This window comes from Mus musculus, chromosome 5, assembly GCF_000001635.26.
Source record: "Mus musculus strain C57BL/6J chromosome 5, GRCm38.p6 C57BL/6J".
Taxonomy (NCBI): Eukaryota; Metazoa; Chordata; class Mammalia; order Rodentia; family Muridae; genus Mus; species Mus musculus.
Genome location: NC_000071.6, coordinates 149544726 through 149560600, shown reverse-complemented (window position 1 = coordinate 149560600; position 15875 = coordinate 149544726). Strand labels below are relative to the sequence as shown.

The window sequence follows — 15875 nt, the reverse complement described above, 5'->3', positions numbered from 1 at the left end:
ACGCACAAACACAAACCCATATAGATACACACATGTACACACACACATACACAGACACACACAGAGACACACATACACACAGGCACATACATACATACACAGACACACAAATACACACATACATGTATGTATACACACAGATACACACATACATACATATACACAGACACACAAACATATACACATATGTACACAGATACACACAGGCACACATACATACATAGACACATGTAAGCACTTCCACACAGACACATACACACACAGTCACATACACACACACAGAGGCACAAATGCACAGACACACACGTACAGGCACACGCACAGAGGCACAAATACACAAACACACACATACAGGCACATACACAGAGGCACAAACACACAAATACACAGACACACACAAACAGGCACATACACAGAGGCGCACACACACACACACACACACACACACACACACACACACACAGACTGAAGTAATCAGCAGGCACCAGGTACTACATGACAGACTTGAATCTGGGGACGTGGGATTCTCTAAAGACGATGATGTGAGAGAAAATTATTAGACATGGTTGTTGCCCCAGTCCTCTGGCTGCTCCTGAGTGTGACACTTCAGAGCACTGTGGGACATAATTATAGTCATATATTCTAACTAGCCCGGGTAAAAGACACATGATCCTGGTGTTTTATTATAAGCTTGTAAGCCTGGATTGGGCAGGTTTGGAGCTATTCTAACTTACATCCCAGCCATGTATCTCTTGTTGCTTGCTCTTTTTCCATCTTCTTTCATGGTGGCCTCCTCCTCATCCTCAAGTCCCACCTCTCTCTCTCTACTGCCCAATCACAGGCTCTAGCTTTTTTATTAACCAATTAGCTTTAAATTGGAGAATGAGGTTTACGTAGCATCACTTGGTGTACTAGGGGCAACCAGATCTCCGTGGCCCGTATTTAGCACTTCAATACCTAGCAGTGCCAGACCAGCCCTCAACAGCACTGAGTGAGAAATAGATATGGTTTGAGTTCTGGCTTCACAAACGCACTCACTCACATCTTTGCTGGGGTCCTGTTAGATGCCAGGTGCCGTTCTAAACCCTTAGAAGCTAAGGGAGCAAAACAGTCCAGAGTTCCTGGCATCGGGAGATGAATGGAGGGAGTTCCTGGTACTGAGGTCTCCCCATAAAGAACGGACTATAAAGAACACCTACAGCATGGCAGAAGGGCTTAGATCTGTGGATTCAAACAAGGGAAGACCAAGGCAAGGAAGGCTAGAGGTAGGAGGATGGCAGTTCCCAAACAGGACAACATGGCAGAATAAATGTGAGTGAGAAACCACAGGCGAGCAGAGTTGAGGAAGGTGGAGTGAGGCATGTCTGGGAATCTTCTTGGAAGAGAAAGGTATAGTTCCCAATGCTGGCTATAAGAGGGAATGTGAGGATGGAAACAGATGAGTAAGAGTTGGGGTCAGTCACCCAGAGCCTTGCAAACTTTGGTTTGCAATGAAGTTTCACCAGGTATATTGCATCGTTTTGGCCAACTTGATACAAGCTAGAGTCATTTGGAAAGAGGAAAACTCAATTGTGAAAATGCCCAGTAAGACTGGCCTGTAGGTCTTTTCTTATTGATTGATGTGTGTATGTGTGTGTCCAGCTCACAATGGGTGGTGCCACCCCTGGGCAGATGGTACTGAGTGGTGTAAGAAATCAGGTTGAATAAGCCACTGGAGCAAGTCAATGAGCAGTGCCCCTTCAAGGTTCCTGCCTCCGGGTTCCTTCCCTGCTTGAGTTCCTGTCCTGACTTCTGCCGATGATGTACAGGGATCAGAACATGTAAGAACAATACATTCTTTCCTCTACAAGTTACTTTTGGTCATGGTGTTTTATCACAGAAATAAAGAGAAAATAATACATCTGGGACCTTGGGAGATGCGACACCTTGTTTTGCCACCTCTGTCTGGTTGTTATGTGGGGAATAGAATGTATGTTGATAGGGTGCGGGATGGAAGCAGGGAGACTAGCTGTGAGGCTCTTGAAGTGACTTAGAGAAGTGGAGACAGCAATCCCTAGTGGAAGCAAGAGATGGTCCTGGTGGGAGGTGACCTCATTCCTGGCGCATCAGGTACCAGGTTGATCAGAGTCAACAGGTCAGATGTTGACTGCAAGGGAGAAGATTCAAGGCTGACTTTTTTGTTTTGGTTTGAGGTTTTTTTTTTGACATCTAGAAAAGATGGACTCAGCCCTAACTGAGGTGGGGAAGATGGTGGAAGAGGTATGAAAGAGAAGATAGAGTGTGTTTTGGATGTAATGATGGCATACATTATCTATCTGGATCAATAGGAAAGCTAGAAATACCAGAAGGGGATGAGGAGAGGTATGAATAGACAGTGTGCTAATGGTGCCTTGAGGATCGTCGAGGGAAAGGCACAGAGATGGGAAGAAGATGACCAAAGGCTGACCTCTGGAGGCATCCTTAACATTCAGTCAAGGAGATATGATGAAAGAAACATGGGAGGCAGAGAGAGGATGGTCTATAGGATGGAAAGAGATGCAGAGGAGGTTGGAATTCTGAAGGCACGGGAGAGACGGACAGGAAGGAGGCCAGGATAGTCAGATATCTCAACAGAGATGGAGAAGGAGATAGCTACCACTAGTTCATAGAATTAGAAACCTGAAGGACATTGGTGAGCCTTTTATGTGATGGTGGGAATCAAGGCTGGGTTGAAGGAGTGTTGGGTGATCTTCTTGTGCACTGTGCACAGGTTGTCTTTGTAGTATTCAAATGTTGATTTCTGTATGGGCAGAGAGCTGAGTGCTATCTGGACTTTGGTCTTGGTATTTTTCTTTTTTTGGATCATCTCATGGCTCAGTGTTCTGTAAGCGTACACCTCCCTCACCTTCCGATTGGTTTAATAAAGAGCTGACAGTCAATAGCTGAGGCAGAAGAGGAAAGGTGGGACTTCTAGGCAGAGGTAGGCTCTGTAAGAGTCAGTATCTTACCCATCACCAACAGAAAGCCCTAGAATGGTGTTGATGGGGGCTAATTCTTCCTAGTCTGAGGCATTTAGCTCTCCAGAGAGATTTAGCTGACAAAAATCACAGAGATTCTCCCCCCACCCCCACCCCCACCCTGTGATGGGAGACAACCAACCAGGATACTTCCAGCAGAGCGAGCTCTTAGAATCTGAGCTGGTAAGGTCCTTGGGCTTCCTATCTTATTGTATTACTCCCTATGACAACATGCCTAAACTCAATGCTCAAACAGAAAAGACGTGCTTGTTCATTGGCAGGGTCTTCCTACATAGCCCCAGCTGACCTCAAACCTGTGATCCTTTTGCCCCAGCATCTTGAGTGCTTAACACGGTACCTAGCTGGACCAAACAAGGTGTATTTGCATCACAGTTTTAGAGGCTTGAACTTTAGGATCAGGTAGCCTACCCACTCAACATCTGGTGAGGGATCCTTTGGGTACTGTCCTGGCTGGGTGTTTGCCAGATTGGCCTGTGGGCAAGACTGTGAGGCACTTTCTTGATTAATATTTGATGTGAGAGGAGGGCCCAATGCACTGTGGGTGGTGCCATCCTTGGGCAGGTAGTCCTGGGTTGTATAAGAAAGGTAGCTGACTATGACCCTGAAGAATAAGCCAGTGAGCAGGGTTCTGGGTCAGTGGCTGCCTCTATGTTCCTGCTTGAGTTCCTGCTCTGTCACGTGCCCTTTTCTGATGGATCGTATACCGTGAGCTGAAATAAACCTTTTTGTCCCCAAGTTGCTTTGGGTCCTGGTGTTTCAATGGCAGCAATAGAAACCTGGCAAAGGCAGGAACATTACAATATGAGGGATGCCATGATGGTAGAAGTAAGTGTGTGTGTGTGTGTGTGTGTGTGTGTGTGTGTGTGTGAGAAAGAGAGAGACAGACAGACAGACAGCAGAGACAGACAGACAAAGTGGGATAGAAGCATGAGAATATAGCAAATATGGAGCTACAGTAGAAGAGGATAATATCTCTCTCTCTCTCTCTCTCTCTCTCTCTCTCTCTCTCTCTCTCTCTCTCTCTCTCTCTCACACACACACACACACACACACACACACACACACACACACCATACTCTGAAACTAGCCAAGGCCTCAGGAGAACTACATTAATCCCTTCCCCGATGACCCCAATGTCTCCAGTGACCTTACTGCCTTCCATTGGACCCCACTTCATAAAAATATACAATCTCCTATGTCCCCAGCACATGAACTTTTGGAGGACACATTTAAATGAAACCTAGACCACATTGTTTATTTAAGTATAGGAAACCAAGGCCCAATATCACAGTTGTATTAGCAGCTGAGTCAAAGCCAGAAGTCACCGATCCTTACTCGGGAACAATTGCTTTTGGTCTCCGCAAGCAAGCACTTCATTCTGAGCTGCTGCAGCCTCCAAAGGCCAAGCCTTGGCTTCTTAGAATTTGGACCCGCTAGCATTCTAGAAAAGAAGCTTTCTTAGTTCCAAGAAAAACTAATGAAAGTGCCCAGGAAATCCAAGCCCTGCACATTTCTTTCTAACATTTTGAGGACTTTAAGGTCAATGGATCAGAAATCTATAAAGAAAATCTAAGACGTGAGCCGGAGGAGGCATCCAGTGGTTTCTATCAAGAAATCAGCAAGAGAGCTGATTCAGAGGAGGCTGAGACCCTGCTACAAGTTGTATTGATTTTCCATGATGCTCCGTGACAAGTGGAACTAGCTTTTAGAGGATAAAAGGGTGTGTGTGTGTGTGTGTGTGTATGAAGGGAATGTTTTTTTCAAAGGCTCACAAATGCTCAGGGCTAACTAGGCTGACCTATGGGTGGCTGATCTGAGTTGTATTGTAGCAGAGGGTCTTAAGTGTTTTATGCATTACAAATGGGTTGCTTGGTGAGCTCACACCAGGCCCTTAGAGTCAGAGGTTAGTCTTTAGAAGGGGTAGAGCCGGGGTTGGGAAAAGCATTCTTCTGAGAACTTCATCTGAGCAACTGAGCCAAAGTCTTGGAGGGTAAAACTCAGGTAACCAGATTTTACAAAGTTCCACAGGTCATCCCGCTGGAACTGGGGGACCATAGACAGGTGTCAAAATCTTCTTTAAACCGTTAAAGGGATCATGATCAGCATCAGGTGAAAAATTAAACATGATGCCAGTACCATTGAGTAACTAACTGCCTGGGGTTTCCCAACATGGTGTCAAGAGCTTCCCAAGATAACTGTGCAGTGTAATGTAGTAGCTATGAAGAACTGAGGGTGTCTTCAAGGGGTAAGCTAGTGAAGACTCTGTATATTGCCATGGCAAAAGAACAAATGCTTCCCAGAGTTCAATGCACATGCAAACCATCACTTGATTTAGCTGCAGACTCATTCCTTAGCTCCGGGGCGGGTCCTGCACAATAGTCGGCTTCCCTTTTCTGGGACAAACAGCTTAAGGAGAGGACGTTTAATTTTAGCTTAGGTTTGGGGCTTTCAGTAGGCTGCATGGTTTCTAGGCTATGTGGAAGAAGCATGGTGGTAAATATGGAGGAGCAAAGAGATTCACCTCATGGTGAGGACGCAAAAAGAGAGAAAGGTAGTGCCGGGGACAAAAATATACCCTTTGAATGAAAAAAACGAGGACATGACCGTTTGAAGGTGTAGTTAAGAAGGTTCACTGTGGATGTGAGGGCAACCACAGCCAGAGGTCTCCGGAAGTGTCCAGACTAGACTCGGACATGAGAGGAGATAGGAGGGGGGAAGAGCGAGAAGGAAGAGGAGAGAGGAGAGAAGAGAGGAACCAGGAGCCAAGAGACCAAAAGAACCAAGAAAGCGTGCAGCCAAAATGACTGAATTATATAACAAAGAGGAGCCGGGGAAAGAGAAGCCCTTCAGCCTGTAGGAGGGAGAGGTTTAAGGTAAGGGGCAAGCTGAAAGGAGCTGCCATACTGAGACTGGTTCCAGGTTTCTTTGAGACCTACTGTTGCTATCAGGACCTTCAGAACCCGTGACATCACAGGCAGGACCCGCAGACCTGTTGCCAAGGCAACAGCCACCATATTCCCAGAATCCACTTGGCTCACCTTCCACCTTTACCCGTTTAATGTCACCTCCTACTTCTCTTTCTGCCGCCACCTTGCCCCCCTCTCTCCCAATAAACCTCTTACACATGGAACTGCTTTGGGTTGGTGTACTGTGTTTAGAGGAGAGCCGCTATTCTAACAGATCCGTTTAACGCAGGAGCAGAGAAGCAAAGCGGGATTGAGGACTATGGCTGGACTGTAAAGGGAGGTTCTGTCACTAAGGTCTTGGTCCCCAATTTGGCTCTTGACTTGTCAATAAAGAAGGGAGGGAGGGGAGGCTAATTGCTGGACAGAAGTTATAGGTGGGACTTCCAGGTCCCAAGAGGAAAGGGAAACGCAGGGAAGGAAAGGGTTTTTTTCTGCCATGCTTTGGAGGAAAGAGGACACAGCAGTCATGTAAGGCCTCAGGGCAGCTAGAACCTGCAGCCTCTGCTACAGGCAGGGGCTAGCTGATACAAGCTACTCAGTTTAGGGCAGGAGGAAAAACAGATAATAATTGATGAGGGCACGCCTTTCCAGACAGGAGATTCTGCTCCCAGCGATTCTGCCTAGCGGGCAAGTTCTAAAATAATAAAGCTGTCTGTGTGTCCTTTATCCAAGGATTCTAGGGTCTCAGGAGTGGGCTGGTAACTCAACCTCTCCCGGAGCAAAGACAAGTAGAGAGGGAGAAGCTGGGTTGAGGTTGGCAGCAGCCGATCCCGGAGCCAAGCTTGAGCAAAGGGGGTTAGAAAGAAGCCGGGGTTGGGGGTTGGTTGTGATCGATCCTGGAGCTAAGCGGAGCAAAAGGGAGCCAGGAGCGGCTGGTAGCTCGGTCGCAGCTCCCGGGATAAGGTGGTAGCCCGTTTTAAAAACTACACACAACACTGGACTGTGTCACCCACAGGTTCACGTGTTAAGAACTTTAATTCTCAGTGCAGCAGTACTGGGAAGCGGCGGAGAAGTTCAGGGCATGATGGCTTCCGCCTATAGACTCAGACTGTTTCCTTGGGAACGCCCTCTCTTGCCCATCTGTGCTTCTTTCATGGATTGACCTAACTTGGAATTCACTTGGTCTAAATTCATCTTTCAGACACCATGTGTGCCCAAGGGTTGGCTCTTCTTAGATCTTTTTAAAAAAATAACTTTCCTTTAAAAAAAACTGATTTATTTTATTTTTTGTTATGTCCAAAGAGTCAACAGAAGGACTCCTACCTAGTAAACAGAGGATTGTTACTGTGTAAACAGAAGCCTAAATTCAGCATTCTTTAGGAATTCCATAGGTGGCTAAGATTAAGACCCCCATTAATCCTAAACCCCCAATGTCAACTGCCTCAGGCAAGGGCTCCTAGCTCAGCCTGCATCAGCCCCCTGTCACACTAAGTTGGCTTGCTTTTCCACCATTTTGCTTTCCTCTCTGCTCCCCCCCCCCCCATCTCCCCGAGGCAGACTTGATTGGCAGTTAGATCCTCCAATAAACATTTCTTCCTACCCATGAACGAAATGCGAGTTTAGACTAGTGGTTTCATGGAGACCCCACGTACAATTTTATGTGTATGGGTGTTCCAAGGGCATGTAAGAGCATCAAGTACATGCAGTACCGGCAGAGGCCAAGAGAGGGCGTCGGATCTGAAACTGGCGTTTCAGACAGATGTGAGCTGCCACGTAGGTGTTGCAAACCTAACCCCCTCTTAACAGCTGGGTCACCTCTCCAGTCTTGCTTTCTGAACTCTTAAAAGTGCCTCCTCCTCACTTCATGCAAACACTCCATACTCTGTTTCAAAGCTATGCTCCCACACCTGTAAAATCATGCAGTGTGTTTGAAGTACTCAGACGGCAGAGCCCGGTATTGCTGTAAATAGATTTTGCTCATATTTTAACTCAATGCATATTGATCAGCTTCTCCCATGCCATCTCTCCGCCAGCCTCGTGGTGTGAGACTTAGCAACCTTAACTACCAACTAAACAACTAAGGAGGTCCGTTTTGAGTAGCGTGCTTCTCAGCATATAGAATGTCTGTCACAGAGCGGAAGCTCAAAAGGTAGGAGACCCCGCCCAAAAGCAGGCATAGACAACCATACCTATCACTAAAGCTGTGGGCTCGTGATTGGAGCTGGAAATGACAGCTTTCATAGACTCATAGTAATTCAGCTGGAAAGAAAAAAAAATGAGAAAAACATAATTATAGAGATCACCCACAAGGTCAAATAACAGTGTTTTTACAGCATTTCCTCCACGATGCTCTTAGAAGGGAGAAGGTTCCACATTTCTGGGAATAAGTATGGCTTTAAAAATACCTTTTTTATTTTATTTTATTTTTTTGGGGGGGTGGAATACTTAGTTGTTTTTTCCCATTTACAGGGTTGGAAGCTAATGCCAAAGTAAATACTCCCTGGGCATTCTCGGGCTGGCAGAACCTGTAGCAACTTCTCCTGCCTCGTTTAGCTCATTCAGAGAAAATCACGCAGTCTGTGGAGAAAACTATTATTTTTCCTGGAAACCATCTCTGTATCAGAAGGGACCCTGAGTATCATCCCGAGTGAGCCTGTTTTTGAAGACCGAGCTACTCCTGGAAACAGAGGTGTGGGGACCAGACATTCAGAGAATTGGGGCAGGACACAGAGGGAGGGAGGGAGCCAGTCTCAGATGAAAGGAACCATATTTGATGAGTTCTGAGTTCTTATCTCAGGCAGCCTTCCCTAGCGGACACCCTTAGCTCTACGTTGTAAATTGGATCAAGCTGCGATCCTGTTAGAGGAGCCACTGTGATCTACAAGATCGATAGATTCCCTTAACGTTTGGTCTATGTAGGCAGGATGCTAAGCTCAAAGGAAACTGCAAGAAAGGCAACCTTGGCTTCTAAGCCTCACGGATCCCAGAAGCCAGAGATCCAAAAGGGCCGAAAGTAGATTTTCAATAAAAAGCATATGGAGGCTGGAGCCCGGGGTAACAGGTCAGTGTGGCCACAGGACCACTTATAAAGCAGAGAGTGGTAGGTAAGGGTTAGGAGCTGCCAGCAGGCGCCTGTTCAACATAGTGTGGTCTGCTCAAAAACAAGGTCAGCGGCCCTCTCCGCCCCCCCCCCCCCCCCCCCCCCGTCAGAACAACAGGACAGCGGGGTCTAGAAAACTCTTATGTATACTTCCTTCCCGGCCCAGGTCTTCAGGAGAAAGGGCATCAACTCCAGTGCTTGGCGTTTTGGCGTGGACCCTGCCTCTTCCACCCAGCCCTCTGCAGGGCACTTCCTGTACAGCCCGATCTGCCACTGAGAAGTGGTTACACTCTATAAGTCTGGCTCCATTTATACTAACTGAAGAAACCAGGAGAGAAAGGCACGTGTATTGTATTATATATATATATATGTGTGTGTGTGTGTGTGTGTGTATATATGTGTGTGTGTGTGTGTGTGTGTATATATATATATATATATATATATATATATATATTTTTTTTTTTTTTTTTTTTAATACATGAAACGGGCTACCATTGACAACTTCAATGACAAAAGTATAGATAGTGACGGCCTGGAGTGGCCGCCAATGGGAAGAAGCCTTCAGGGTGACAAAGAGGATACCATCTGTTGTGGATAGCCCTGAGGCTAATTTTATTTGATGTTAATTCCTTTCTCCTGTGAATGGCTTCAAATAAGGAATGAGTCAGGACTCAGGTGGTTTCCTGTAAACCTGCTTCCCACCTTAATTTGTAAAATAAAGGAGAGCTGATGATTGGCAGATAAAGGGAAGGTGGAACTGAAAGGGAGAGAGAAGAAGAAAATGGAAGAAGGGGAGGACGCAGAGGAGGGGGAAGAAGGATAAAAGCGGAGCAGAAGCATATGACCCGGAGAATCGGAAAGTTCTAAGGGGTCTCTTAGATGGGGAAGATGGTAGTGTAGTGGTAGATCTGCCCAATCTAGGCGCACAGCATGTATTCATATTAACTGAGCCGTGTTTTCATTGCCGGGGCATATCTAGGTTGGAGATTTACCAACAACCAAATCAGCATATCCTTCAGCCAGTAACCAGGAAAACCTGTAGCTTGCCTTCTATCCCCGAGGAACAATAAAACAATCACAATACTCAAAAATACTCACACATTTTAGCCTATTTATGCCTTTCTAATTTGTCATGTCAGGATATTAACCCAAAATTCCTGTGGAGTCCAAGTTAGAGAATATGAGTTTCCTGCAGACTTTATCATACCATCTTTAAAACGATTCACACTTCTATTTTCCTTTCCTTTCCTTTCCTTTCCTTTCCTTTCCTTTCCTTTCCTTTCCTTTCCTTTCCTTTCCTTTCCTTTCCTTTCCTTTCCTTTCCTTTCCTTTCCTTTCTTTTCCTTTCCTTTCTATACCTGCTCTTAAGAGGCAGCTTGTCAAGCCAGGATTTAAACCCAAAATTCCCATGGAGCCCACATTAGACAGAATATGAGTATCCTGTAAGACTTATTAGAGCACTATATCTTTATACCATCTTTAAGTATCAAGAGGTTATATTTCTCTCTTTATATCAATGAATTACCGGAGCCCTTTGTACCTTTGTCTACCAATTCTTTATTCACAGGGAGAAACTGAGTGTAAAAAGACCGGAGTTGTCTGTGTCCCTGTTCTGGGGTGGGGGAGGCGTGGGGGAGAGGGCGGGGGGGGGGGGCAAGGGGGAGAGCAAAGCATACAGGGAAGCAAACACAGAAAGGCTCTCTCGGGCATAGATGCCTCACTGCCGTCCTCTGTAGACCCTTCAAACCCAGTCAGCTTTGAATCCATACTGCTGCAGCCTAGGTCACTGCCCAAGCCCCCATTCAGGGGTTGGGGGACAGTGAATTTTTATCTCAGGTCAGTTGAGTTCAAATAACTACATTGGGCACCATTTTGTCTTTGTGTTTTGGGAAAAGTTGATTGAGGTATTTACACCTTCCAGAGTTATATTGATCAGATTTGATAGAGGGAGATCCCCTGAAGAACTAGATTCCAGAGAATCAAACAAAAAGGTTATCTCGATGATACTAAAATTTTGTTTTGAGATTTATATATTACAGAATATACAGCCTTGGTGAAAATTATCATCAGACATGCCTGAACTCCTGATGTCTTGGTTTTTCATCCAGATCCAGTCAGGACACAGACATAAGAGACGAATACAATCATTGTTGTGGCCTTCTTAAGGCCAACCAACTTCACCATTTCTCTACCCTTCCCCCTCCCTTCAAAAATATCTCAACACCCATATTCAGCTTGAATATTGAATATTGAAGAAGTTATGAAGAGTCGTCGTCCCAGTTCCTTAAGCTTTGGGGCTGGGGTGATTATTATAAGGTTGTCTTTGATACTAAAAATTTTGAAGTACAGGACTTAGTCCTTCTATTGCTGTTGTTATAAACAGATCTGAGATGTTTAAGCCTGTGAGTTAAGGACCAAATAGGAAATTCATAGCTCTGAGTTTATTGTTATGGTGTTTTCAGTTATTTTAATCAGAAATGGCTTAGATTGGGTAACAGAGAACAGTCCAGATTACTTCACATAGATAGTTGGTTTTCAAAAATGTCAGAAGTCCACAGAATGTGACCTTTAATGTTATTTACTCACTTGTTGAGACCAGTCTGCTCCTGACAGCTGTGGGAAGCCACATATGCCATTACAAGGTGGCGCTGGCTACCACTGGCCACCACGCATAAGTTTGGGTTAAACAACCAATGTGTGTATATATATATATATACAGTAAAGTTTTTCACCAAGTCACTGCCTGGCCTGGGCATGATAATGAGGCTCTGTAAGGTACTGAGAGAGAATCACCAATCAGATGAGAGACATGCAAATGAGGTAGAATGCATAACCAATCCGGTGTGAGACACGCCTCTCCTAGGCCTATATAAGCAGTACCAGTTCTGGGTTCGGGGTCTTCTTGCCTACTCAGTAAATGCTCTCCCAATAAACGTGTTGCAGAAGGATCCTGTTGTGGCGTCTGCTTTGCTGGCGAGTCGGGCACTCACAGACAGCTTTGCCTGTCTTGTATTCAGAGAAGAAACTGAACATCTTTGAGTTACTCTAGTTGTGGCGAAACAGCCACTAGGCAAGAATTACCTCATTTCATCTACAGACATAATACTGTCCAAAGTAAGGACACAATTATAGGTTAGGACAGCTTGATTCTGCAGAGACAGTGTAGGCTAGTCCTTAATTTTCCTGTTTCTCTAAGTCTGTCTGATGACCCTGGCCAGTAAGCTGACGACCAATGCTCCGACATGTTGAAGTAAGGGACTGTCCAAGTGATCAGTGGTCTCTATTTACTGGCTAAGTTTTGGAAGTGGTGTTAGGCTTCCTATATATTTTCAGTTAATATCAGTCATTTTTTGATTTCTGATGGGGTTGAAAAACTGCATAGTCTCCTAGCCACCCTAGGCTTTTTTCTTTGAGAGAATAGATTTAAGAGGATACTTTTCAGATGGCATTCAATCTAAAGCCAAGACATAGCCAGGTGCAGAACTATAGTCGTTTAAGTAAGGATAGATGACAGAGGTTCTATTTAATTAACAAAGATGATGGACTGGGTGTTAGGTCTCTTGTACTTTATAAATTACAAAATAGTAATAGTGATGTTCAATTATATCTGAGATAAAATAGTCTTTTAATTGGACAGAAAGGGGGAAAAGTTGTGGTTAGCCCTGGGGCTAATTATATTTGATGTTAATTCTGTTCTCCTGTGAGGGGCTTCGAACAAGGAATGAGTCAGCACTCAGGTGATTTTCTGTAAACCTGCTTCCCACCTTAATTTGTAAAATAAAGAAGAAATTTTAAAAAAAAGAAAGGAGAGCTGATGACTGGGCAGATGGAAGGTGGAGCGGAAGGTGGGGAGAGAGAAGAAAGAGAAAAGGGAAGAGGGGAGGATGCAGAGGAGGAGGAAGAAGAAAAGCAGAGCAGAAGCACATGGCCTGGAGAAACCACAAGTTCTAAGGGGTCTCTTAGATGAGGAAGATGGTAGTGTAGCGGTAGATCTGCCCAATCTAGGCACACAGCATGTATTCATATTAACTGTGTTGTGTTTTTATTGCCGGGGCATATTTGGGTTGGAGATTTACCGCAACATTCATCCATTGTGGGATTGGTGTTTTGTTTTCTTAATCTGTCTTTGATGCTTCGCTGGTTTTTATGTTGTAGAAAAATGAATTGTTTTCTTGACCCAACCTTCTTCCTTTACTTTTTCTCTTTCCTTTCATCAAAGTAAGTTTGATGGTTTCCTGAACATTTTTCTTATACTCAATATTTCTTCAGAAAACTTTTTCTAGGGTGTATACGTGTAGAAGTTTGTTCTGGTTCTTGGTCCCAGCCCTATGCTCTCAGAAATAAGACTCAGACTCAAACTATGCTTACAAATACCTTGGCTATATAGCTAGGCTCTTCTCTGACTAGATCATACATTAACCCATTTCTTTTACTCTACATTCTGCCACATGGCTGGTTTCCTGTGCTTAGGGTACCATGTCATGTGTCTGTCACTTCACATCTTCCTGGGAGAATCTCTCTTTTATTCTCTAGTTCCCAGAATCCTCTCTCTTCCTGCCAGTGTCCTACCTCCTATTTCCTGCCTCAGCTCATTGGCCATCAGCTTTTTTATTGATGGGTGATTCTTATAAGAGATTCTCTCTACATATAGGTGTGTGCACACAACATGACACACATGTGAAGGTCATGACACAACATGACAACATGTGAACATATAGGTGTGTGCACACAACATGACACACATGTGAAGGTCATGACACAACATGACAACATGTGAACATATAGGTGTGTGCACACAACATGACACACATGTGAAGGTCATGACACAACATGACAACATGTGAACATATAGGTGTGTGCACACAACATGACACACATGTGAAGGTCATGACACAACATGACAACATGTGAACATATAGGTGTGTGCACACAACATGACACACATGTGAAGGTCATGACACAACATGACAACATGTGAACATATAGGTGTGTGCACACAACATGACACACATGTGAAGGTCATGACACAACATGACAACATGTGAACATATAGGTGTGTGCACACAACATGACACAATGTGAAGGTCAGGAGATGACTTAAGGGAGTCAGTTCTCTCTTTCAACTGTGTGGGTCCTGGTCATTGAACTAGGGTCCCCAGGCTTGGCTGCAGGGTCTTTACGCTTCTTACCATCTGTAATGGTTTGAACTGGTTTGACCCCCCCCCCCCCATAGACTCATGTGTTCAATGCTTGGCCCAGAGGGAGTGAGACTATTAGGAGGGCTGTCCTTGTTAGAATAGGTGTGACCTTGTTGGAGGAAGTATGTCACTGTGTAGGCCGGCTTTGAGGGCTCCTAGTGCTCAAGCTCTGCCCATTGTGGAAGAGATAGTCTCTCCTGGCTGCCTTCAGGTCAAGATGTAGAACTCTCAGCTCCTTCTCCAGCATCATGTCTGCCTGGATGCTGCCATGCTTTCTGCCTTGATGATAATGGGCTAAAGCTCAAAACTGTAAGCCAGCCCCAATTAAATGCTTTCTTTTGCCTTAGTCATGGTGTCTCTTCACTGCAATGAAACCCTAAGTAAGACACCATTCCTTTCCTGCATACGCTTCTTAGTTTAGAATCTTTTAAAAAAATTAGATATTTACTTTATTTACATTTCAAATGTTGTCCCCTTTCCTGGTTTCCCCTCTGAAACTCTCTATTCCCTCCCTCTTCCCCCTGCTCACTTACCCACCCACACCTGCTTCCTGACCCTGGCATTCCCCTATATCCTCTATGTGAGGCATAGAGCCTTCACAGGACCAAGGGCTTCTTCTCCCATTGATGACCAACTAGGCCATCCTCTGCTACATATGCAGCTGGAGCCATGTGTACTCTTTGGTTGGTGATTTAGTCCCTGGGAGCTCTGGGGGTTCTGGTTAGTTCATATTGTTCCCCTATGGGGCTGCTAACCCCTTCAGCTTCTTGGGTCCTTTCTCTAGCTCCTTCATTGGGGACCCTGTGCTCAGTGCAATGGTACACTGTGAGCATCCACCTCTGTATTTGTCAGGCTCTGGTGGAGACTCTCCAGAGAATAACAGGCTTCTGTCAGTAAGCACTTGTTGGCATCCACAAAAGTGTCTGGGCTTGGTGACTGTATATGGGGTGGATCCCCAGGTCGGGCTTAATTTAGAATCTTACCTGTCTGGCTTAATCCTGGTTTGTTCAGTGAGAACAGCCATGGTGTAAGATTGCCCACCTTGTGTCTATCTCCAGTCCTGATGTCCCTGCACACAACTCTGCACTGCATTGTGACTTTCTTAGTATGAAGGGCAGTGCTTGCTTTCCTACATATCTGAGAAACAAGGGGTTGGGTTCTTGGGGGCCAGTGGAAAGCTCAGGGACTTAAAACTACAAATACAACCCCACTATCATCCTAAGCCATTCAGGACAAGTAAGTTGAATTTCTTTTCAGCCCTAAAGAGGAAGGGAGAGAGATCTACAATCTTCAGACCCTAGGACACTGGCTGAGGACCAATTCCCACCAGGAAGTTATTCTTATAGCAGTCTATGAATTTTACGTGATGCCTGTTTTCAGCTAAGTTTGCAAAGTCGCCTCAGGAGCAGTGGGAGCTTCCTAAGCAGTCTGGACTCTTCTTGCCTATGGCTCAGGTGGTGTGCCTCATCGGAGAGAGAGGGCAGCCTGAAAACTCTAGCCTGCTTCCTGGTTATTTTTACCTGAGAGACGAAGTCTCCGTGCACCTTCCAGCGGACATACTCTGCGTTTGGAGAGGCCATGACGCTGTGAAGAGTGATGCTCGGCATGTCCTCAACTCTTGGCATCTTCTTCCATGTTCTGAGGAGAAGAGTAT

The 15875-nt window shown here is 45.2% G+C and overlaps 1 protein-coding gene across 2 annotated transcripts in view; it reads right to left on the bottom strand.

Annotated features, from left to right (window-relative positions):
- The window catches only part of Wdr95 (WD40 repeat domain 95), a 127486-nt gene that overhangs the window by 51294 nt on the left and 60317 nt on the right, over nt 1-15875 (bottom strand). For both annotated transcript variants that reach the window (XM_017320945.2, NM_029440.3), the window contains 2 exons: nt 15742-15859; nt 8113-8182 (listed from right to left, as the gene is read on the bottom strand). In XM_017320945.2, the coding sequence (XP_017176434.1) occupies nt 8113-8182; nt 15742-15859 (188 nt within the window). The remainder of the gene's footprint in view (nt 1-8112; nt 8183-15741; nt 15860-15875) is intronic.